The following is a 24,205-nucleotide window of genomic DNA, read 5'->3' as shown; positions in this document are numbered from 1 at the left end:
AACAGAATTGTGTGCCACATGGATCTTTGGTCATCTTGGCTCCAATAATACCAAAAAAGTTTCTCCTCCATCATTACACGACTGGGGGTCAGGGGTCACCGCGATGGAGCCTTTTCAAGAAAATGTTTTCATACACTAATGAATGTAGTATCTTTCATTTTGAATTTCCTGTTTTACTGCCCCATTGGTTATTATTATTAAAAAACAATTATGCTTTTTTCTTCTTTGTTTTTTCCCTTTATCAAATTTCTGTAAAACTGTTTTCTGTGGTTGTGATTATTTGTAAGTAAGTAAGTAAGTAAGTAATATTTATTTATATAGCGCTTTGTGTGTTTTTTTTTACAATTGTGCATCAATAAAATATATTTAAAATAAACATTTTTTTGTTTTAAAAAATTTGGTCTAAATCATTAATTAGTTTTGTCTTATATCCTTAATTAATAAAATATATATAAAAAACTAACAAACAAAGAGTTCTTGACAATTTTTTAGTTTTTACAAATGCGGTCTGAATAACTTGTGTTTTATTTGATTATAAACATTTGTCATAATATATATATATTGTGTATATATATACAGTATATATATATGTAAAAAAAAGATATATATATATATATATATATATATCCTTTTTTTTTTTACAAATGTGCATCAATAAAATATATGATTTTAGGAGATTGTAGATTTTAATTTGGTCAATTGTCTGTGTATTTTGTGTTCAAAAATATTGATCAATAATATATATTTAAAACTAACAGACTTAGAATCCTTGAATATTGGTGGTTTTCATTTGATCTAATTTGTTTGTGATTTGTTTTGTTTTTACAAATGTGCACCAATGAAATGTTTTTTTAAAATAATAACAAATAAAGATGATTTATTATAATTTCATTGTAAATAAAAGTACCGCTCACTCACCACAGGGGGCGGTGTTGTCCGTGTTGTCACCTGGCGCTTGTGTGACGTCATCAGCAGCTCGTCCACGCTGCTCACAGTTTGAATGGCAGTGACGGACCTGAAGCTCCTGAAGCTCCTGAAGCTCCGGTGACATCACCTGCTCAACGAACATCTCGATCCAACATCGAGGCGTGTGTTCTGGAGACGCTGTGCAGAGACACTGACGTGTGACTCTCAGTTTCCATTGAGCTTCTTCTTCTTCTTCTTCACCGGGTAAGCTAACTAGCGATGCTAGTGTCTAAGCTAATGAACCTGCTCTTAACTAGCAGGTAACCAGGCTGGTAACCAGGCTTGACTCGGACCGTTAGGATGCTTGACCTCTGACCCAACAACAGACTCCACTTGAGTTACAAACGTCACAGTTGACTGTAGATTCTACTTTTAACGAGACTTTACTGTGTTCTATTGTTTGTTCTTCTCTCAGAGGAACATTTGTAGTTTAGAACCTTCACCAAAGTGCTCGTTATTGAGGTTAAACTATTACTTTTAATGGTTTCAAGTCTCTCATTATTAACTTAAAACTTAAACTTAACATTGTACCACATATATCTATACTATACTATACATTGTATTAGGAGTGTATTAGCAAGAATCTGGCGATACGATACGTGTCACGATACAGTGGTAACGTTACGATATATAGTGATAGTGTAGTAACAAGTATACATGTGTAGTATTGTCCAGTACTTGACTCTGGTGTTGTGATAGTGTAGTAACAAGTATATATGTGTAGTATTGTCTAGTACTTGACTCTGGTGTTGTGATAGTGTAGTAACAAGTATATATGTGTAGTATTGTCTAGTACTTGACTCTGGTGTTGTGATAGTGTAGTAACAAGTATATATGTGTAGTATTGTCTAGTACTTGACTCTGGTGTTGTGATAGTGTAGTAACAAGTATATATGTGTAGTATTGTCTAGTACTTGACTCTGGTGTTGTGATAGTGTAGTAACAAGTATATATGTGTAGTATTGTCTAGTACTTGACTCTGGTGTTGTGATAGTGTAGTAACAAGTATATATGTGTAGTATTGTCTAGTACTTGACTCTGGTGTTGTGATAGTGTAGTAACAAGTATATATGTGTAGTATTGTCCAGTACTTGACTCTGGTGTTGTGATAGTGTAGTAACAAGTATACATGTGTAGTATTGTCCAGTACTTGACTCTGGTGTTGTGATAGTGTAGTAACAAGTATACATGTGTAGTATTGTCCAGTACTTGACTCTGGTGTTGTGATAGTGTAGTAACAAGTATACATGTGTAGTATTGTCCAGTACTTGACTCTGGTGTTGTGATAGTGAAGTAACAAGTATATATGTGTAGTATTGTCCAGTACTTGACTCTGGTGTTGTGATAGTGAAGTAACAAGTATATATGTGTAGTATTGTACAGTACTTGACTCTGGTGTTGTGATAGTGAAGTAACAAGTATATATGTGTAGTATTGTACAGTACTTGACTCTGGTGTTGTGATAGTGAAGTAACAAGTATATATGTGTAGTATTGTCCAGTACTTGACTCTGGTGTTGTGATAGTGAAGTAACAAGTATATATGTGTAGTATTGTACAGTACTTGACTCTGGTGTTGTGATAGTGAAGTAACAAGTATATATGTGTAGTATTGTCCAGTACTTGACTCTGGTGTTGTAGTATTTACAGACCACATGACTCTTGAAGTCGTAACTACTTTCATTTGTTTTGAAACCAAAATATGTCCAAAAATCAGCTTTAAAAGCTGCTGGAGTCACTGTATCCTCTTGTCCTCAGTCATCTCCGGGTTATCGCAGGATTTTATTTTTCCATTTGCTTACTATTTGACATATAAACCATACAATAACTATTATTATAATTAATATGATTTGAAACATTGAAAACATTTTACACACACTTTATTGAATTATAAACCATTAAAGAACTATGATAACAATAAAACGCTGTATCGACATTATGTAAGAACCTCACAATGTACTGCTAGTATAGACAAAGTCAAGCACAGTTTCCTACTTTCAAACACTACCTTCACTAAACTATAACTTAAACTATTTTCAAAGTGTGTCAAGTTATTTTTACAATGTCTGAATGATGTGCAAAGAAAAGTCAGTACATTATACGATTATAGGAACTAACCTGTTAAAACTATTTTATCTTCGTATCTCAAAATAAATAAATACATTGAGATCTTATTTCTGGTCTAGAGTCTAAAACATCAACCTTTTTCACCGTGGGCTGGTTTAATGTTGGCAGTTTCTTCACAGACCGGCCCAGAGATACAAATACAAGACAAAAACAACTGTTTTACTGTAATTACAGTTGAAATGATCCATCTAATAATCTATTAAACAAAGGTTTGAAGTAACTCTGTCAAGTGAATCTTATTGGTGACCCAGACCAGGGTCAGCTGACAAACCCTCCTTCACGTCTTCCATCCCCTCCCAGCCTCTCGTGGCCTGAGGTCACTGGTCAAAGCAGGTCCAGTCATGTCCCCGAAACCCTTCAATTTGATGCTTAATGGCTCTTTGTTGACCAGTGGAGGGTGAGTGCGGCAAATGGACGCCGTGCCTGACGGACCGAGAGGTTGTTCCCGCGGCCAGCAGTCTAATGACGGGGTCGGTGGACGGTATCAGCCCCGGAGACGAACCCGACAATAATTATAGATCGTCCCGAGTCCAGGTAGTGAGTGAGGCTCTAATCCGTGCTGCTCCGCCAGAGTATAAAGAGTCCGGGTCGACGTGAGTACGACTCTGATCCTGGACCGACTGACTTCCTCCACTTTGAAACGGTATTTTCTGTTTGTTACTCTATATTTTTATTCAAGTTGAACATCAGCGTGAGTGACTTTTGCTGCGGTTCGATGCGGCTGAAGCTGTTTTACGCTCAGTCAGCAGGAAGAAGTTGATGATGTCGATGGAAATATCTTCGCAGTACTTGTTTATGTTTTTGAATCAGGGATTTATGTAACTTTTTTTAATGCGATATTAAAAAAGGCTCCACAGACGAGTCCACAAATCTCAGGATGAGGCTTTTTTATTTAGTCGTCAGACACTGACTTATCCCATCAACTGTTATCTACACACAACATGAGCAGGCCTTGGACTTTTAAGTGAACACACACAGGAAAAACAGTGGTTTCTGAAGCCGAGTGTGTCTTTTGTGTGTTTATGTGTAAAAACAATGTGACCTGACATGCTGACATTCAGATGTTTCGCTGCCCTTTTGTCCAGTTGAGATAAATATTCTTGCTCTTCTATTTTGAGTTGGTCTGATCCCTGTAGACGGAAGAAAAGATGACAAATCTAAACGTTTTTATTATATACATCATTTTTTCTTTGTCAAATGAAGTGTTTGCTTAATGTTGCTTAGTTTGTTCATGTCTTGAGTGCATCTGTTTAGAAGAATTAATTCAGAAGATAAATTGTCAAACTCTTTCACTTTCCAGACGTTGATGTTAGATGTTATGATTTTGAAGAGCCATATAGTGAATTAAACATGTTGTTATTCATGTATTATCTTTGTTGGTGACAATTTACTTTTGTAATGATCGATAATATCATTTCCTTGGAGCATAAATGTACGGATTAAAAACAGCAGGACTTTAAAAACATTATATAATTGGTTCTGCTTTTCTAACATCTTTGCTTTTAAATGAGAAAAACATGTGTCAGAGGAGATGTTTTTTCCCAGGATGGCTTAACCTGAGCCTCGTCCATCTTGGCTGAGAGCGTCTGGGAGCTGACACGACTATTACTACGATTAGCTCTCGTTTCCTGTGATCAAAAAGCTCTGATGAAAGAAACACGGAACATCTTGTCCAGACTCCAGAACGTTCATTTATCCACCGTCTCCTTCTTGGCTCTGCAGCTCCTGGATTGCAAAATCAAACTTACAATTAAAACAAATCGAAAAAGGAAGTTTGAACAGTTTTGATTGTTTTCTCTTTTGTTTATAGCGTGAGCTTATATTTTATAGTCATTTTTTTTTAATACATCAGAGATTTGTTGGAAACTTCTGATATGATTTTTAACAAGACTCAGAAACTGCTGTATTCATCAACTATATTATGACAATACCTTCCAGGAATGAGCATTAGAAGTTTCCAAAAGTACCAGTTCGTGGTACACACACACACACACACACACACACACACACACACACACACACACACACACACACACACACACACACACACACACACACACACACACACACACACACACAGTCTTAACATGTATTTTTTGCAATGTCGTGTAAAACAATCTGATGTACGACGTCGAACATGAACGCAAACATCTTTTGTTTCTCTTCAGATAAGCTCATTGTTTGTGCTCCGGTATCTACTCTGTATCATCCGTGTCTCACCGGTGCGACCGACTAAAGTTCAGAACTTCTTCAGTTGATAAAAGCCTCGACCGGGTCGAGACTTTACCAACGTAACAGTGATCAATATCCCTTTAAATATAATCAATAGTTTGTGTTACAAAGCCTGATGACTGTCCGAGCACTGAGATGACACATACCTCTGCCCAGGACCTTAATTCAAATGAATGTTAGATTTGGTCCCAAAAAAGAATCTCCCGTCATGTGGCCCACAGTAAACATGTTTTCTGGTGCGTCTCGTGTCTCCTGACTAACTAGACCACCGGTCGTTACCACTTTTCTCCGAGGGTAAAGTTTAAGGCAGTTGTTAGTGACTCAACCTTAAAAACTACTTTGCCACTCCAGTCACGTACGGCTTATTCTGGTCAAGTTTTCCTTTTTTTTGTAATTTTCTTGCTCGTTCCGTGGGCCGCAGGGGTCAGTAGCCATACAGGTGAACGTTGAAACCTTCTGAAGCTTCTTAGAGCCGGATGGACACAATTTAAGTATCTATTCCTGACTCGTTAACATTTCCTGAGAGTGAAACATTGTAAAACATGAATCTAGTGGACGAACACAGCGTCACAGTCGCCCTGAAAACCAACTGGATGAAGACACTTTCTTCTGTTATTAGTGTTGCAGACACTCCTTGAATGAAGTCTTTAATATCCAGACTGTCTGAGACACTCCTGCTGTGACGTCAGTCACCGAGCCGTCTTTGGAATGACATGTTGCTGCTTCTACCAACACGACCTGAACTCAACTCTTATGTTTGTTTTTTAATGTATTTTTTATAGTAAAGGTGAATTTAAAATTCTAACAAGTCATTTATATCTGATAATGTTTTATTTTCAATACATATACTGTTGCCTCCAAACATATAAATAATAATAATATAATAAAGTATTTCTTCGTGGTTGCTATTGTCCAAAACATTAGTTTATTTCCTTCTATACTCACTGAACCAATGGTTAAACATGTGGGGCAGATGTGCTCGTGGGTTGAGAGGCTCTCTTCCAGAATTACAAGTAGTTTATTGTTCTACAGTATATCTATTTAAAGTACGTTCTAGGGACCTGTCGTCAGTCGCTCCATGTGGTTATGTGTAAGAATATATCGCAGAAGTATCACGATACGATACTTTTAACGATACTGTATATTCAACAGCGATCTGTAGATTAAAACTTATATACATTTTATATATGGGCTTATTCACTGCATTTGTTCAGCTAAAGGAAAAGTGAGCCTTTGCAATGACTGAGGACGAGAGGATACAGTCAACCCCAGAAGCTTTTTAAAGCTGATGTTTGGACATATTTTGGTTTGAAAACAAATGAAAGTAGTTACGACTTCGTCAAGAGTCATGTGGTCTGTAAATACTACAACACCAGAGTCAAGTACTGGACAATACTACACGTATATACTTGTTACTACACTATCACAACACCAGAGTCAAGTACTGGACAATACTACACGTATATACTTGTTACTACACTATCACAACACCAGAGTCAAGTACTGGACAATACTACACATATATACTTGTTACTACACTATCACAACACCAGAGTCAAGTACTGGACAATACTACACATATATACTTGTTACTACACTATCACAACACCAGAGTCAAGTACTGGACAATACTACACATATATACTTGTTACTACACTATCACAACACCAGAGTCAAGTACTGGACAATACTACACATATATACTTGTTACTACACTATCACAACACCAGAGTCAAGTACTGGACAATACTACACACATATACTTGTTACTACACTATCACAACACCAGAGTCAAGTACTGGACAATACTACACACATATACTTGTTACTACACTATCACAACACCAGAGTCAAGTACTGGACAATACTACACACATATACTTGTTACTACACTATCGCAACACCAGAGTCAAGTACTGGACAATACTACACATATATACTTGTTACTACACTATCACAACACCAGAGTCAAGTACTGAACAATACTACACATATATACTTGTTACTACACTATTACAACACCAGAGTCAAGTACTGGACAATACTACACATATATACTTGTTACTACAGTATCACAACACCAGAGTCAAGTACTGGACAATACTACACATATATACTTGTTACTACAGTATCACAACACCAGAGTCAAGTACTGGACAATACTACACACATATACTTGTTACTACAGTATCACAACACCAGAGTCAAGTACTGGACAATACTACACATATATACTTGTTACTACAGTATCACAACACCAGAGTCAAGTACTGGACAAAACTACACATATATACTTGTTACTACACTATCACAACACCAGAGTCAAGTACTGGGCAATACTATGTATCTTGTCATCATACACTCATCTATAAACTAGTAATAGTTTCGTCTACTTAGGTTCTTGAAGTTATATTTGTCAGAGTAATTTGATTTTACTGTCGTTTATGATCCAATTATCTCTTCAAAGCCTGTTATGTTGACAAGAATACGACACTCTCTTCACAGCCCTGTACGTTCACATTTACAGCATTTCTTTCCCAACATTTCCAAGTTTGAAACAAGCTGCTTGAGAACTGACAGGCCTGACATCCCATAATAATCACTGTCCTGTCGTTCCCTTCACTCAAGCCTGGTCTGATCCAGACTGTACTCTGAGGCACTGAAGGGCTGCATCTCCTTATAGCTCATAATAAACCATCGTGGAATGTAGGTTGTCGTTTTAGAGGCGTGTCGCGGCTCATTGTGTAACTGTGTGGTTAAGTGTTCATATGTGCACAGATGTCGTTCTTCTACGATCCTCACTGCTCACTTCTGACCGCTCTCCTCCGTCTTGTTCTCGTCCACAGTCCACTGCACACCTGAGGCTCCAGATCCTCCTCCAGGTGACCCGTGGGCATCGAGCCTCCAGCAGCCGTCGGTGGAGCGTCCGTCGAGAAGGTGAGCAGAGAATGAAGCCATTGATGCGACGCTTCTCTCCAGATGCATCTCTGAGCACGAGGGAGGAGAATAGAAGTTCTGTGCTGGAGAGGAATGACAAACAAACACACCTCGCCAACAAGTGAACTGTTGTTTTATGAACTCAAGTGTTGACACAATTTTAAAATATATAATGTTTATTCATTGTTTAAAAAAGTACATTATTCTCTCAGACTGCACGAGTCGATCAGTGCCGTTAGAATAATGAGTTTAACATTTAAAATGTTTTTATTTTTGTTAAATAAATGAATTAAATCATTTCTTCATTGAAAGGTCGAATTTGTTACTTATTCAGAACAATTTAATATTTAAAAAAAGTTTTTTTTCTTCCGTTAAGAGTTTGAAATTCTAGTTCTTATAATTCAAAAATAAACTTTCAAAGTGATTTTCTTTTTTTCCATTCCTTGCCTTTTGCATCCATTATTAAAAGGTTGTGTATAATAATAGCAACATTCTTAAAGAAAAAATCTTCCATTTTGAAACGTTTTGATTTTAAAAGAAAAATGTAATTGTTTACAAAGAAAGGGTTAAACCTTTCAATATACAAACTGTTGAATTCAGTTATTCAATCAATTATTCAAAACAATATTTGTTCAAAATTCAACTTTCAACCATCAATATTTTCATGGCACTGATACGTTTCCATAACATAAAGGGAAAAACAATTATTATTTTACTTTATTATTTTATATTGTTTAAATTATATTGAAAGGTTGAATTACTATATAATTGTAAATCATTAAAAATGAACTTTTTTTTATTTCGAAATTCGGTATTTTTTATTTCGTAGCCTTTTGAATTCAATATTAAAATAGTATTTTGTTTAAGCACCTGTTTCTGTTTTATCACCTTCAATCGAAGAGGAAAACACGTCACACGTGTTGATAAGAAACAAAACTACATCAACACTTCCTCAGATGGTGCGTCAATGTAAAGAGAAGCGAATCCTAGAGTATCATGTGTTACATGTAGAAGTAAAGAAGCGTCTCTTCTCTCGACCCGTCCTCCAACAGAACCACATCCTCCCTCAGGGACAACATGCACATCTGCTCCAGTCATGGCTGCACGTCCTTCGTCGTCTTCCTGTCGCTGCTGTGGCCCTGGGGCCCGGTGTCCGGTCAGACCCAGACCCCGGCGGAGGTGCTGCAGGACCTGCTGGACCGCTACGGCGAGAACAGCACCATCAGCGTCCCTCAGCTGCGCTCGCTGCTGGCGCTGCTCAGCCAGGGTCCGGCCGACGCCGAGCACAGGAACAACAACGTAGCCGAGGCGCCGTCGACCGAGGCCCGGAGAGTCAACAACTCCAGGGTGAGGGCCACACTTTACTGTCACTCAACGAACATCTTAGCAGCACATGTCACATCTCTCCAGGACAACCTTCTTATATTTACATTATTATTTCCTGATTTCATTAACCTTGTTTATTAAAAAGTGTTGTTGATTAAGTGCTGGATCTACAGTAATGGAGATGTACTGATGATCATGTTTAATTAACTACTGCTTAATGACAAGTTAAACCTCATACAATATTAACGTATATTTAATTATATTATAATAATATTTCCTATAATGGTCCCTCATCGTTGTATACAGTACTCTATACTAAAATATTTTGTATCTGTAGTCAATTTATTTGAGCAGATCAACTTCAACAACAGAACTTACTTATGGTGCCAATCAACCGTGAACTCCCATGATGCCTTTCTGTGCCCCGCTTTATTTAGCGATTGTTCCCTCAAGTGATCCAAAGCTGTGATTGGTTGGCTGGGCGGCAAAGCATTACGGGAGGTGTTGGGGTCACCGTTACTGAGAGGGTTTGGAGTTTGAAACTTTAAATAAATGAATCTTATTTGTTTCAAACTCTAGGAGCTAATCTTAAACAATGTTGATCTTCATGTTTTTAAATGAACTTGTGCCAACTTTGACTTGAGATTCCGCTTCAACAACGATGAACACGATGAACACGATGAACACGATGAACACGATGAACATGATGAACACGATGCCAATGATGCCACATTCCCATCATTTCTCTCACGTCCAAGTCATTAAGCTGGGAGTGTTTTAAACGCCATCCTTTGATACGAACAGGTTTTTCTCAGCAGCCGAAACAACCTTGATTTGCTCCCTCAGAGCTGAATGTAGAACATAAATACTCACAGATAAATCCAGGCTGCAGATCTGCTGCAGGGCTCGTGTCATTAGAATATCTTTGTGTCTCGCTGTGAAGGAACTAACTTTTCAATTGACGATAGATTTAAGACTATTTTCTGCTCTTGAAGTTCGAACAGCTTCATGAGTTGACGTTAGATTTGCTTTTGTTTGTGTGAGAAACACAGTATGATTGCAGTGAAGAAATACTTCAAGTGTGTTTTCGGTGAAGCTGATGCAGTCTTGTCTCGAGACTTTTCTAGGAAGACATTTTTAACATTTTTCACATGATTAACGTCAGAGACGCTTTGTTCGCTCACTTGTTGATGTGCTTTGAATTTAGAGTCAATGTCACCATATTGGTGTCCAGTTGTTAACTTGGATGGATGGATGGATGGATGGATGGATGGATGGATGGATGAAATGATAGATGAACGGATGGATGAATAGATGGATGGATGGATGAATAGATGGTTGGATGGATGGATGGATGGATGGATGAATAGATGGATGGATGAATAGATGGATGGATGGATGGATGAATGGATGGATGGATGGATGGATGGATGGATGGATGAATAGATGGATGGTCGAAATAATAGATGAACAGATGGATGAATAGATGGTTGGATGGATGGATGGATGGATGGATGGTTGGATGGATGGATGGATGGATGGATGGATGAATAGATGGATGGATGAAATGATAGATGAACGGATGGATGAATAGATGGTTGGTTGGATGGATGGATGGATGAATAGATGGATGGATGGATGGATGGATGGATGGATGAAATGATAGATGAACGGATGGATGAATAGATGGTTGGTTGGATGAATAGATGGATGGATGGATGGATGAAATGATAGATGAACGGATGGATGAATAGATTGATAGATGGATGGATGAAATGATAGATGAACGGATGGATGAATAGATGAATAGATGGATGGATGGATGAATAGATGGATGGATGGATGGATGGATGGATGGATGGATGGATAGATGGATGGATGGATGGATGGATGGATGGATGAAATGATAGATGAACGGATGGATGAATAGATGGATGGATGGATGGATGAATGATTGTGTAAATATTATGTTAATTGTAAAAAAATATATATATATAATTATTTTATTCACACTTTATTTAAATATAAGGGATTGTGATGAAAATTCAAATATGAAGAAACGTGGCGATGAATGGATCTGATGGTAGAACTCCGTCCTCAGTGTCTTCCTGCCGACACGCTGGCGATCTACAGCATGAGCGAACAGTCTCGTCTGGACGGGCAGGACCTGCAGGAACTGTGTCCCAAGATGCTGCAACACTTGGACGCCGGCAGCTGCCGAGCTGGTCTGGATCAGAACCTCAGCGCCGAGGCCTCGCCCAGACCCACCGACGCCGAAGGTAACCCTGGTTTAGAGTTGATCTGAAGTGAAGCCGTGATTATTCCACACGGACCAACGAGCGTAAAATAGAAACACGCGGAAAGATAAGATGCACAAATTGCCTTTTTTTTACTTCATTGATTTGCATCTCCCTGGAGAGTCTGTTGCCTAGAGACGGACGTTTGATCAAGTGAAGTGAGGATGGAAAACATTCTTGAAAACTCTTTAAATCCCTGATGTGTTCGTTAACAAACATGTTTTCATCCTGACGACGACTCGTGTGATGATCGTTCTGATGATCTTGTAAGAGTTTCTTCTCACCATCGACCTGAACTTCTGCCTCCGACGCCGGATCCACAAAGATGGTGAACCTCGTCTGTTGGATCTTCTGGATCCTCTCGTCTGGCCTCAGTCACTTTTTTACAGCCTGAACCTCCACATTCCCTCGTTCTTTTCTCACACTTGTCGCTGCAGGAGGCTTGTTTTGGCAGCGGAGCTGTTGTTTCTTTGTTGTTTTTGATGTAGGAACCTGGCAGCAGCAGACACCAGCTGTGGAGGAGGTCATCTACACTGGATCCACTCGCAGAGATCCTTCTCTTTACCTTTTCTTATATTTATTATATTGTTACTTTCCTGTTACTTTCCTTTCAAAACAGGGATGTTAAATACCGTGACTTGAGGTGTTTTTTGTGATTTTTACTTTCACTGTAAAAGTGCCTGATGGTGTGAACATGTTACATATCTACTAGTTAAACAAAGTTAAAGGTATGTTTTTTACAAACTAAAACAAAGTTAAAGTTATGTTATTTTCAAAGAAAAATAAAAGTAAAGTTATGTTATTTACAAACAAAGTTAAAGTTATGTTATTTAGAATAGAATAGAATAGAAAATCTTTATTCGTCCCCAGAGGGGAAACACACTTTTACAACAGCAGAGTTGAAAAAAAATAAAGTGCAAGGAAAAAAGAAATAATAAAAGAGATATACAAATTATTTACAAAATTAGAAATTTAACACTATTAACAAAATAAAATATAATAAAATAAAAACAAAAAAATAAAATAAAGCACACGAGAAGAAAAGAAAAACACGCTACGGATTAGCATCAGGATTTACAAACAAAAACAAAGTTAAAGTTATGTTATCATCAAGTCTGGAAACACAACATTCATCAACTGCTACGAACCGGGACATGGAAATTTTTGCCACGTTTAGCAAGTGCTCATGGGAAATGTAGTCTTCCGTCGATCTAAACACTACCACTTTAGTCCACTGGTGTCGCTCCACTTCAAATCCCATAGAATCGCTTTAAAGTACTAGTTAAACGTTTGATAATATATTGAACTTTGAGGCACAACTTTAGATTAAAAGTGTTGCGTATATTGTGTGTGATAATTATTGTTCATATTCACAACTGAAATGGCAAAAGTTTAACAACGTATGAAACTAATGGAGTGAGTTTGTTTAACCCAATAGAAATATTTGAAAAAGTAAATTCTGATACTTTAAAAAGTACAACATGCTCCTCCAGATGTCTTTTCTAGTGTATGTGCAGTTTTCTGTATTTAACAAATAGAAAATAACAATAAAAAAGTATTAAAGAGCAAATGAAAAACGGGGGTGAAAGTCTGTCACGAAAAAACATCAAATAAATATTTAAGAAATAAAAATAAATGAGTATTTCTCATACAATTACTGTCATTTAAAAGTATTTTTAGAGCAATTACGTGACTATTTTGTCTTTTTGTGTTTATTTGAACCGCAGAGCTCCTGAAACAACATTATTCTCTTTGTTCCTTTTACAATATATCCTTGAAACGCGTTTAAATCCTGCATTTTTTTCTTCCCACCCAAGTGTGGGGCTTTTCTTTCCTGAGCGTGACGGTGGTGAACGTGTTCGCGCTCAACGGCGTGCTGGTGGTTCCTCTGATGAAGACGCGCTGCATGAAACACGCTCTCTGCTTTTTCATCGCTCTCGCCATCGGCACTCTCTACTCCACCGCCGTCCTGCAGCTGCTGCCCGAGGTTTGACCATCCCTCAGATTACAGGGTTTCCTAGAAGACATGCCTTCACGGCCGCACACGTGACCTCCTGGTTCAAGAGCGACAACATGTTGCAGCTCAGAGCTCCAGAGAATGTTCTCCTGGTCGTTGCTTCCTGTCTTTGTTTTCTCTGTTTAATACTCACTTCTGGGGACGTTTGGTTTCATCTCCGCAGCTCAAGTGACATTCTTTGTGTTTTTGATGTTCTTGATTTAAGTGTAACATGTGAGTTCGTCACGTTCTTCACTACAGTTCACGTGTTTGAGGTAAAAGTGCAGGATATTTAGGTTGTTTAGTAAAAGTGTGTGTTTTTAGTCATGATGGAAAAAGTGTCGTGATGGAAAAAATGCTGAACAATGTGAACAAAACGAGAAACATTTATATCTCTCAGTAAACACAGTAAATACAAATGTCACTATGAATATTAATACTTGTAATATATATATAAAAGTTTATCAGTGTCATCACAATATTGAACGGTTGAATTGAACATTTCAAACATTAAAGTGTTTTGTTTTTTTAAGAATTTAATTATTTTATGTGTCGCATGATTGGCTGAGAGTAGAAGTAACTTGTACTCTCTTGGTATTGTTGGTGTAACTATTAAACACAAATACATATTTTAAAGGCTGGGAAATATTGAATTCAGAAAATATTAAATTGTAGTTATATTATATCAAAATGGAAAAGTATTGAATTTTATTTTTACTTTTACTTTTTTATTATTAATTTATCAAAGAATAACCTTTCACAGAATCAATAAAACAATTCAACCTTTCAATATAGGAATTATTTAATTTAATTTAAATTTAATTTTTCTTTAAACAACACAATTTCAATATAAAAATTCAATATTCTGATGCCACTGATTAACTTCCATAAATATACAGAAAAACAATGATTAACATTCAACCAAATACTCTTTTGCAAAAATTCTGAAATGACAATTAAGTGACAAACTTTGAAAAACTCAAGTAGATTTTGAAAAACGACTCGATTCATGGTTGATCTTTTATCTCACACAGCGTTTATCCAGATGTGTCAACAGTTGAGTGGACAATGTGTGTGTGTGTGTGTGTGTGTGTCAATACACTCTAATTTCACCGTAATTGACTTCCTTTCTACCAGAGCGAGCGAATGAATCGACGACACACACTAACCCCCGAAAAGTGCTGCCTCGTCTGTCACTCTTTCCTGAGACAAAAGAGTGTTTGTTGTCTCGAGAAAGACTCTTAAATTTCTCTCTCCTCAGGTTTAATTGGTTAAATCCTCACTTTCTTTTCAGGAAGCTAACAAACTTAATTCCATGCCTCAATGACTCCTGCACTAACCTGTGTCTCTGTCTTGTCTCTGGCGTTCAGTGTGGGGTTATGGGCTCCTGTGTGTGACTCTGATCTCGCTGTGTTCGCTGATCGGCGCCAGCGTCGTTCCCTTCATGAGGAAAACCTTTTACAAGCGGCTGCTGCTGTACTTCATAGCCCTGGCCATTGGCACGCTGTACTCCAACGCCCTGTTTCAGCTCATCCCAGAGGTACTGTCGATGCTGCTGCGCTAGTTTAGCTGCAGCTTCTTCAGGTTAAACCTCTTTTATAGAGAAGATTGACGAGAATAAATCAGTTTTTCTTCAGTTCATCTAAAGTGTTTAACGAAAGCTGCCTCCGCTAGTTCAGCTGCAGCTTCTTCAGGTCTCACCTCCATTATAGACGAGAATAAATCACTGTTTTATCTTCAGTTCATTTCAAGTGTTTGACGAAAGCTGCCGTCAACGAAGCTCGACTGACTCTTTGTTTCTCTCCCTCGTTGTGTCAGGCGTTTGGTTTTGACCCGTTGGTGGATTTCTATGTGTCCAAGAGTGCAGTTGTGTTCGGAGGCTTCTACCTGTTCTTCTTCACCGAGAAGGTCCTGAGGGTGCTCCTCAAACAGAAGAACGGGGTGAGTTAGGATCCAAACCACGAGGCTATGATGTTGAAATGTTTGTAGATATACAAGCCTTTTTTTCAACAGGATGTATCGTGGAAGTAAAACATTATGTCCATCTGATCGTGATTAATGGTTGAATTTAACATGTTAAATGTGTAAATGTTGATTTGTTTTAAGCATATTTTAATCAGTTTAGTTGAATGTTATTATTATTATTATTTTTTGTTTAGTTTGTCTATGAATTTGGGCCATTTTTTATCTTTAATTCAATTTTATGTTGGAAGTAGTAGATCGATCTTGGACTCTATTCTATGAGTTAATCACATATTTTAAGTATATCTTTATTTTCTTTGAATAATTACATTCAAGAAATTCTTTATTTAAAGATTTATTTTGTTTTCTCCTTAATCATTTAAATGTTACGTTTCAAAATAAGTTATTTTTTTAACCAATATTGATAATGTAATTCCAATTATTCAAAAAATTTAATTTTCTACTTTTTTAGCCTTTTTTTCCCCTCCCTCCTCGTCTCCTCTAAGTGACCCTTGACCTGATCCGTCAAACCTGTTTTGACCTGTTATGTCGTCTCAGGATCCGTGTTTGATTTGAGACGATTCACACGTATGAACATGACAGTGAAGAATTTAAAAACATCAGTGACTGAATGTTGTGAGTCTGTGTTGACGAGTGAACTCTGACACAACAATAAAACTGACGAGTGACTTCAATGGTTCACGTGTTTAACCAGTTTGGTAAAACTCTGTGTCGTCAAACTACATTATTTATTCTTCAAATATTTGGTTTGTACATTTTTCCATCATGTTTATGAAGTTTGTCACTTTGAGCATGTGATAATAATCTTAATAAAGTGATAATAATCTTAATAAAGTGATAATAATCTTAATAAAGTGATAATAATCTTAATAAAGTGATAAAAAGTGCAGAAAACATTTATATTTGCGAAATATCTCAACAAGTCCAGCCCAAAGTAAACTAAAATGATTTCTTTATCATGTTATTGGCACTTCATCCTCAGGAGTAAGTCAATAATTAATAATAATTTTAATAATAATATGAAATCATTTCAACGCTTTAATTATTTGCTTATTTATCGCTCATCTTGATTTTAACTGGAACATTGAGACTATGGAGCGATGCGCCCCCTTGTGGCCTCTCTGCAGTATGACGCATCAGTTAAAGCTTCCTTATAGAGTGACGTGTTGAGCAGTTCAGCCAATGACGTTCGTTCTTTCACACACGTTAGAGAAAAAGTGTGCAGAAAGTTACTGCGCAGGTACTCATGAACTCTAAATACAATCCTTTCAGTAGTATTATTAACGCATATTAGATGGGAATTTGTATTTTGTTTTTTCAGTTTTCTGTGAATTTTTGCGTGATTTCACTTTGACTTTGGACCATTTCTTTTATCTTCTCTGATTGATCCATCACCCACTTACTCTCTGCGTCTCAGAGTCACGGCCACAGCCATTACTCCACGCCGGACGCCAACAGCGAGGAGAGCGAGAAGGAGAAGCTGCAGGTGAACGGAGAAGCTGCTGCTCTGGCTCTCAGTAAAGTGGACGCAGGAGAAGGAGAGATGATGCTCAGTCCAGCTCCGACGCCGCAGGTACAGCTGCCACCTGTGTGTCCTTATGGATGCTTTGGATTTAGAATGAAAAGAATGACATGTTTCCCATCACTAGTATTTTAACCCCCGATACTCTCGCTCACATTCGTCAAATATTATCGTTCATCAAGATCAGGGAAATGTGAGTTCTTCTACTAGAGCGGCTCAGATTGTCATTGAAAGGAACGTGATGAGTTTGATGGACAGACACTGATGAAAAGAAGGATGGATTGAGTCTCCAACATTGAAAAGATAATATCACAATAGAAATATAGATTCTTTTGTTTGACGTCCCTTCTTTGTATCGAGTTTAACTATTGTTTTGGCTTTTAAAAGTACTTTATTGATGATTTAAATCTCCTTCTTTGGAAGTATATCAGTGTCTGGTGCATCTTTTAATTGTATCTGCACATCGTCCTTTTAAATAAATAAACTAAACTATACATCAGAATATTTAAATGGTTGAATTTGATATTTCAAATGTTAAGAAGCATTACATTATCTTTTTATTGAATCATTTAAATTCAATTACTGTTTGACTATTGATAGTTTTTTTTCAAGTAATTGAAAAAAAGAATATTTAAAAAAATGATGGCTTTTTGTAACATATGGAGATTAATATTCTGATATTTTTTTAAATTGAATTAAATATTTCTAAACTTGTAGCTTTTTAAATTCTATAAATAAATGTATAAATAAATAAATATATAAATATATGTAAACATTTTTTAAATTAATTCAGAACATTATTTTCCAAATTAAAATTAAATATAAAAAATGAATCTGTCAATAAACAAATTATTGAATTTAATTATCAATTCAATAATAATAAAAACAACAATTCAATGCTTTAAAAAAACAACAATTTTAAGTGGTTTTCAACTTTTGACATTTTAAATTCATTCATTTTCTGACACATTAATAAAGTTTTACCTTACCTTACCTTATTATCCCTTACGAGGGTCGCGGGGAGACTGGAGTCTATCCCAGCTTCATAGGGTGAGAGGCAGGGGACACCCTGGACAGGACGCAGACAGACAACCATTCACACACACACTCAATCAACCAATATTCTGAACCCACTGATATACAAAACTAACACAGTCGTCTCTAATGTAATTTATTTTTATTTTTATGAATAATCCTCTGTATTGCTGTGTCTGATTGGGAAAAAAACAATGAAGTTCTACCTGACCTCACCTGACCTCACCTGACCTCACCTGACCTCACCTGACCTCACCTGACCTGACCTCACCTGACCTGACCTCACCTGACCTCACCTGACCTCACCTAAAGAGAAAGTTGAGACAGAATAACGTCATAAAAACCTTGTTGAAATTGTTGCACTTAAACAAAAAGATAAAATGAAAGGCTGAGGAAAGTTGTTACATAGAAAATCAATCTGGTCTGAGAAGCTCTGTGTAAAAATATCAAGCGTTGACTCATGTTTGTTAAAAATAAATCATAATCTTCAGTCTATATTGTACATGAATGAATGGATGAATGAATGAATGAATGAATGAATGAATGAATGCATGAATGATGATGTAATGGTGTCTCCAGGACGCAGAGAATCCTGATGTGTCTCGGCGGCGCCGCGGCTGCTACTGGCTGAAAGGAACCAACTACTCTGACATCGGCACGCTGGCCTGGATGATCACGCTGAGCGACGGCCTTCACAACTTCATCGACGGCCTCGCCATCGGTGCCTCCTTCACCGCCTCCGTCTTCCAGGGCGTCAGCACCTCGGTCGCCATCCTTTGTGAAGAGTTCCCGCACGAGCTCGGTGAGACTTTGGAATATTCAAAGGTCAGAAACCACTGACATGATTCACGGGCCTCAGAGAAACAGATTATCGCAGAGACGTCTTCCAGTGCCGAGTGCAACGTTCTAATGCAATGGCGGATCTTTTCTAGTGTGACTATTCAGGTAAACGCCTCTAGTCATGTGAGCTCGTGTGATTGGTCAGTGACTCTAAACACTTCTGACACGTGTTGTTCGTGGAAAGTTACCGGAGTTTGATGTCGACTAGAGAGAATCTGATCATCAGTTGACTTACGCAGATGTCTGTCCTTGTCCTTCACTAGCTGGACCATCGAGAGATCGTTGTGTATCTCAGTGCGAGAGATTGTTGTGTATCTCTCAGTGTGAGAGATTGTTGTGTACCTCTCAGTGCGAGAGATTGTTGTGTATCTCTCAGTGTGAGAGATTGTTGTGTATTTCAGTGCGAGAGATTGTTGTGTATCTCAGTGCGAGCGTAGACTCGACCGGACCTCAAGTGGATTATTTAATAAGAATTAAATATGAAAGATTATCAGTTAATCAAGTGATTATATGTTAAATCTAGATGATTGTTTACACTAAAGTTGTCGTATCCTTACGATAATAATGTGTGAGTAAATAACAATATGTGAATAAATGCATGACTTCCTCTAAACTCTCTCTGTTCTCCAGGAGACTTCGTGATCCTGCTGAACGCCGGCATGAGCATCCAACAGGCTCTGTTCTTCAACTTCCTGTCGGCCTGCTGCTGTTACCTCGGCATGTGCTTCGGGATCCTGGCCGGCAACAGCTTCTCGCCCAACTGGATCTTCGCCCTCGCCGGCGGGATGTTCCTCTACATCGCTCTGGCCGACATGGTGAGCGGATGAAGACGACCCGACGCTTCCGTTGAGAGGCTGAACTCCTTGTTTTCTCGTCTCCAGTTCCCGGAGATGAACGAGGTGAGTCGCGAGGAAGAGGACGCCGGCGGCAGCAGCTTCCTGCTCACCTTCGCCATCCAGAACGCCGGGCTGCTGACGGGCTTCTCCATCATGCTGCTGCTCACCACCTACTCCGGACAGATGCAGCTGGTGTAGCGAGGAGATGAGACTGACATCAGCAGGTTCTGGTTCAGAGCAGAGGGTGATGATCCACAGGATGATCCACAGGATGATCCACAGGATGAATCAGGGTTAGACGTGTGGCAGGATCACACGGACGCTCAGTTCTCACATGCAGTAACGATTGACGACGTCGTTCCTGGACTCGCCTTCGATCGAGTCGAGCCGATGATTTAGATTCTCTGTCGTTCCTTATGTTCTGAAGCTGCATCTACACCATCATGTTCGGACCTCCAAGTGTCTCCGACGCTTAACACTTTAATTTGACTCTTTCTCAAGGTGATTATCAAGAATATGATGCAGGAAATCCACCTTCTTTTCAAAATATATCTCCTGTACATTCTAGTTCGTCAAACTCTAGATCAACATTCATGTTGCCATGGTGACGTATGCAGATGCCAGAGTTTAAGATAAGATAAGGATCAGAGTTCGTTGACGTCAACAGAACAAACGACTGTGACTGAGAAACTATTTTGGCCGCTTGTAGTTTAAGTAAAGTTGCTCCGAACTGTGTTTATAGACATTTAAGGAAGAGCTGCACGATATTTGAAATAAGTGCGATATTCGATATGTGTCTTGATTAATGCGATATTTTTTCCTTCACCTAAAAATGTAGCCGCGAGTACTATAGTGAGGTCCGGGGTTTAGAGAAGGAAAGCCATGATGTTTCTCTTTCGTTTCCTCGAATTGATGGTAGAAAAAATATCTCTTCTAACGCTCAGTCTCGCGGGACTTGCATCGGTTTCCCTTGTAAACTGAGCGACATCAGAGAGGAGCCGCCGGCGCGTCGTGATATCACCAAATCAATAATAAATCTTTGTACACATAACACTTTATAAATGACGCTAACAACTTAGCTCGTTAGCATACGACGAAGACAGACAGGTTTGTTTGGAAGTTCACGATCTTCTAAGAAAACATCTGAGACGAGATGAAAAGTTCTTACAATATGTTGCTTTAACAAAGGAGGTTGAAAGAGACGAGTGACTGGATCATAAGTTATTATTACTTCGTCGTCATAGCAACCAAGTCTAGCAAGCCGCACAGTTCACAGACGGACGGAGACGTAAACAACAACGAGACATAGAAGTACAAATTTACAGAACGTGACACTGATTGGTCAAATGTTTTTTATACAATAAAAACTGATAAATGATCACATGTTTTCCATATGTATATCGCACATGACAATATCGCGATATCGATATTTTTTCGATATATCGTGCAGCATTTTTATTTATTTTTAAAGCTTATATTTCCCTGTTTTATGGCCTCATCATTATTATAGTCAATATAAAATCATGATGGTGTAGATGCAGTTAAAAAAAGAAGTGTAGATGTTCTTCTATTCCTGCGTCAGATTGCGCTCGTTTCCTTTCGCGCAGTTTAAAAGTAGCCGTTAATTCCTTGGATGATCCTGAACTTGAAGGCATCGATCGCTCGACTCTCTGTCGGGTGAAGGTTCAAATCTGATCAACTCTTAGGTTTCCATCTCGTTTGATCGAGACCATTTTACCTCCTTTATCCTTTTACAAACCAAAAAAAACACCAGGATTCTTCCAGCTTGATGAGATGTTTTTATTAGTGTGACATGAATGATGTGCTGACTCAGTAGGGACGGTTGCCGGGGACGGTTGCCGGGGACGGTTGCCGGGGACGGTTGCCGGGGACGGTTGCCGGGGACAGTTTCTGGGAAGATATAATGAAGATTAAACGCAGAATATATAATTTCTCGGAACCAGTCGTGCCCTTCATCGTTGACTGTTTTAATCGCCTTGACTTCTTTCTGTCATCGTTTGCTCTTAATGTCGTTAACACTAACATACGTGTCGTTACCATTATTTTTTTAATGAGATTAAATCATGTCAAGATGAAGCTCGTGTCCAAACAAAAAAAGTGAAGCTGTCGGTTTTAATAAGTAAAATTATTCTTATTGCTTTTTATATAAATGTATTGATAGAGAAGTTGCAGTACAAGAGATTAAGTGTGTTTTTTAAAAAAGTATCAGTTTCAGCTGCTATAGATTCACTGCGACTGTCGGGAATGTATCGCGTTCGTGGGATTATTCTCAGATTAAGGTCTCGTCCTAAATATAAACCAACGATCTGTTGATAAAGTCATTGCTGTTCATCTCCAGTCCAATAATGTGACTCGTGTTCGAACAACCTTCCTTTGTGTTGAAGTTTTGCCTCAGAGCGTTTCCTGCCTTCAGTTCCATTCTGAAACTTGATCAACTCTGTGTTTTTTTTATGTTTGAGGTCTTCAGTCGCATCATCATCATCATCATCATCATCATCATCATCATCTTTAACATCATCTTCATCATCAACTTCATCATCATCATCTTTAACATCATCTTCACCATCATCATCATCATCTTCATCATCATCATCATCATCTTCAACATCATCATCATCAATGTGTGTTTTACGTTCAGACTGTTACAATTGAGAAGAACATCTTCCAGTCGTGTTATCATCTGTAAAAGTGTCTTTAAATACTTGATTATATTAATGCATTGATTTTGAAAATATTCAATGAAATATTTTTGAGAAAGATTTTACTTCTGAAATCGTTGCTGATCATTTAAATGTCATACTGTCTCCAAGTAATTTTAAATACATAAATATTGTTTGTGAAACTGGAAGCTCGGTTACCATAGCGACAGATGTTTGTTAGATCATGAACCGACTCATGTCGACGTGTTACTGATGGATCTGGGATTATTTATTGTTGTTTGAGCCATAAAATATTTATTTTATGCTTTATTCCTGAGATCAAGAGTTCCACTTCAAGCCATGAATGCAAGTATTTTTGTCGCGTCGACGTCTGTCGCGACCAGAGAACGCACAATGAGTGAGAGAGTTTAGTTCAAGAGTTGCTGGGTTTATATTCCTCAGTCACTGGACCCTCGACGGGTGATGGATTCTGGGGGTTTCTTTGAGATCATTGGAAATATGTTGTACAAATGTATTTACTGTAATTACTTCTTTCTGCAACATGAGACTCTTTTTATAAACATTCTTTAAAAAAAATGTGTCTTTTTTTTGTTGTAACGTCAGAAAGTTTGTCTGAAATCTGGGCGAACAAAAGGTTAGCAGAGCAGAGTCTTTAGGCATTATGACGCTTTGTTTATACGACGAGTCACTTGGAGGTGGAGACTTCCGGGAATGATGACGCGCGGTGACAAACCTCACAGCGGAGCGGGTTAAGAAAAAGTGTATGTTTTTAAACATTCATGCTATCGACCTCAATTTTGTTTTCTTTTATAATCACTTGTGTACAGTTTTCATCTATAATCACATCTTTCTACTGAAGTCCACCAAACTAGAACCTGGAAAAAAAGTTTTCATCTGTTTTCAAACGGAGATAAGGATCGAGAATATACATTTTTAACAAATAAACAAGGATCAAAAACACAGGATGATGTCTTTAACTATGTATTACAATAACTTGTGATCATTTTTCATGTATTAATGTCGTGTAGATGATTAATGTGCACAATTATGTGTGTCATGTGATTATCAAGGAGTCTTGTCAGCAGTTTATTTAAAAAAAAAGGTGGCCTTTAATGTCATCTATACTATACTATACTATACTATACTATACTATAGTACTGCCACACTGGTAAGATTTTTTACATTTCTGTAGCTACAGAATTCAGAATTTTTACTCTTTGTACTAATTTGTTGTTAGTTATGTTTTGGCTGTAGTTCCATAGATGGATGGATGTTGTTTTATAAATACTTCTAATATTCATTGTTTCGTTTATTTTATTAATAAAACAAAAGAGGGGAGTGTAGTTTTCGTTAATGTGGGAAGTTTGTCATCTGTGGTCCCATGAAGTACCATCAGGCTGGTGATCCCTAGTATTTAACAAATGTTCC

The 24,205-nt window shown here is 37.8% G+C and overlaps 1 protein-coding gene across 2 annotated transcripts; it reads left to right on the top strand.

Moving 5' to 3' along the window:
• Positions 1-1,008: 1,008 nt before the first annotated feature.
• slc39a14 (solute carrier family 39 member 14) lies at positions 1,009-23,353 on the top strand. Of its 2 annotated transcripts, none has more exons than XM_087779037.1 (10): positions 1,009-1,170; positions 8,171-8,261; positions 9,314-9,608; positions 11,689-11,866; positions 15,251-15,420; positions 15,699-15,821; positions 17,281-17,436; positions 19,000-19,222; positions 19,891-20,075; positions 20,142-23,353. In XM_087779037.1, the coding sequence occupies exons 3-10, from the start codon at positions 9,339-9,341 to the stop codon at positions 20,292-20,294; spliced, it is 1,458 nt and encodes a 485-aa protein (XP_087635163.1). In that variant the 5' UTR covers positions 1,009-1,170; positions 8,171-8,261; positions 9,314-9,338; the 3' UTR covers positions 20,295-23,353. The 2 variants fall into 2 exon arrangements, with proteins under 2 accessions (XP_087635163.1, XP_087635156.1); XM_087779030.1 differs by lacking the exon at positions 15,251-15,420 and adding an exon at positions 13,702-13,871.
• The last annotated feature ends 852 nt before the right edge of the window (positions 23,354-24,205 follow it).

Source organism: Callionymus lyra, chromosome 1 (assembly GCF_982586985.1).
Source record: "Callionymus lyra chromosome 1, fCalLyr1.hap1.1, whole genome shotgun sequence".
NCBI lineage: Eukaryota > Metazoa > Chordata > Actinopteri > Syngnathiformes > Callionymidae > Callionymus > Callionymus lyra.
Note: the sequence above shows the minus strand (reverse complement) of the source record. Positions and strands in the feature narration are given on the sequence as shown.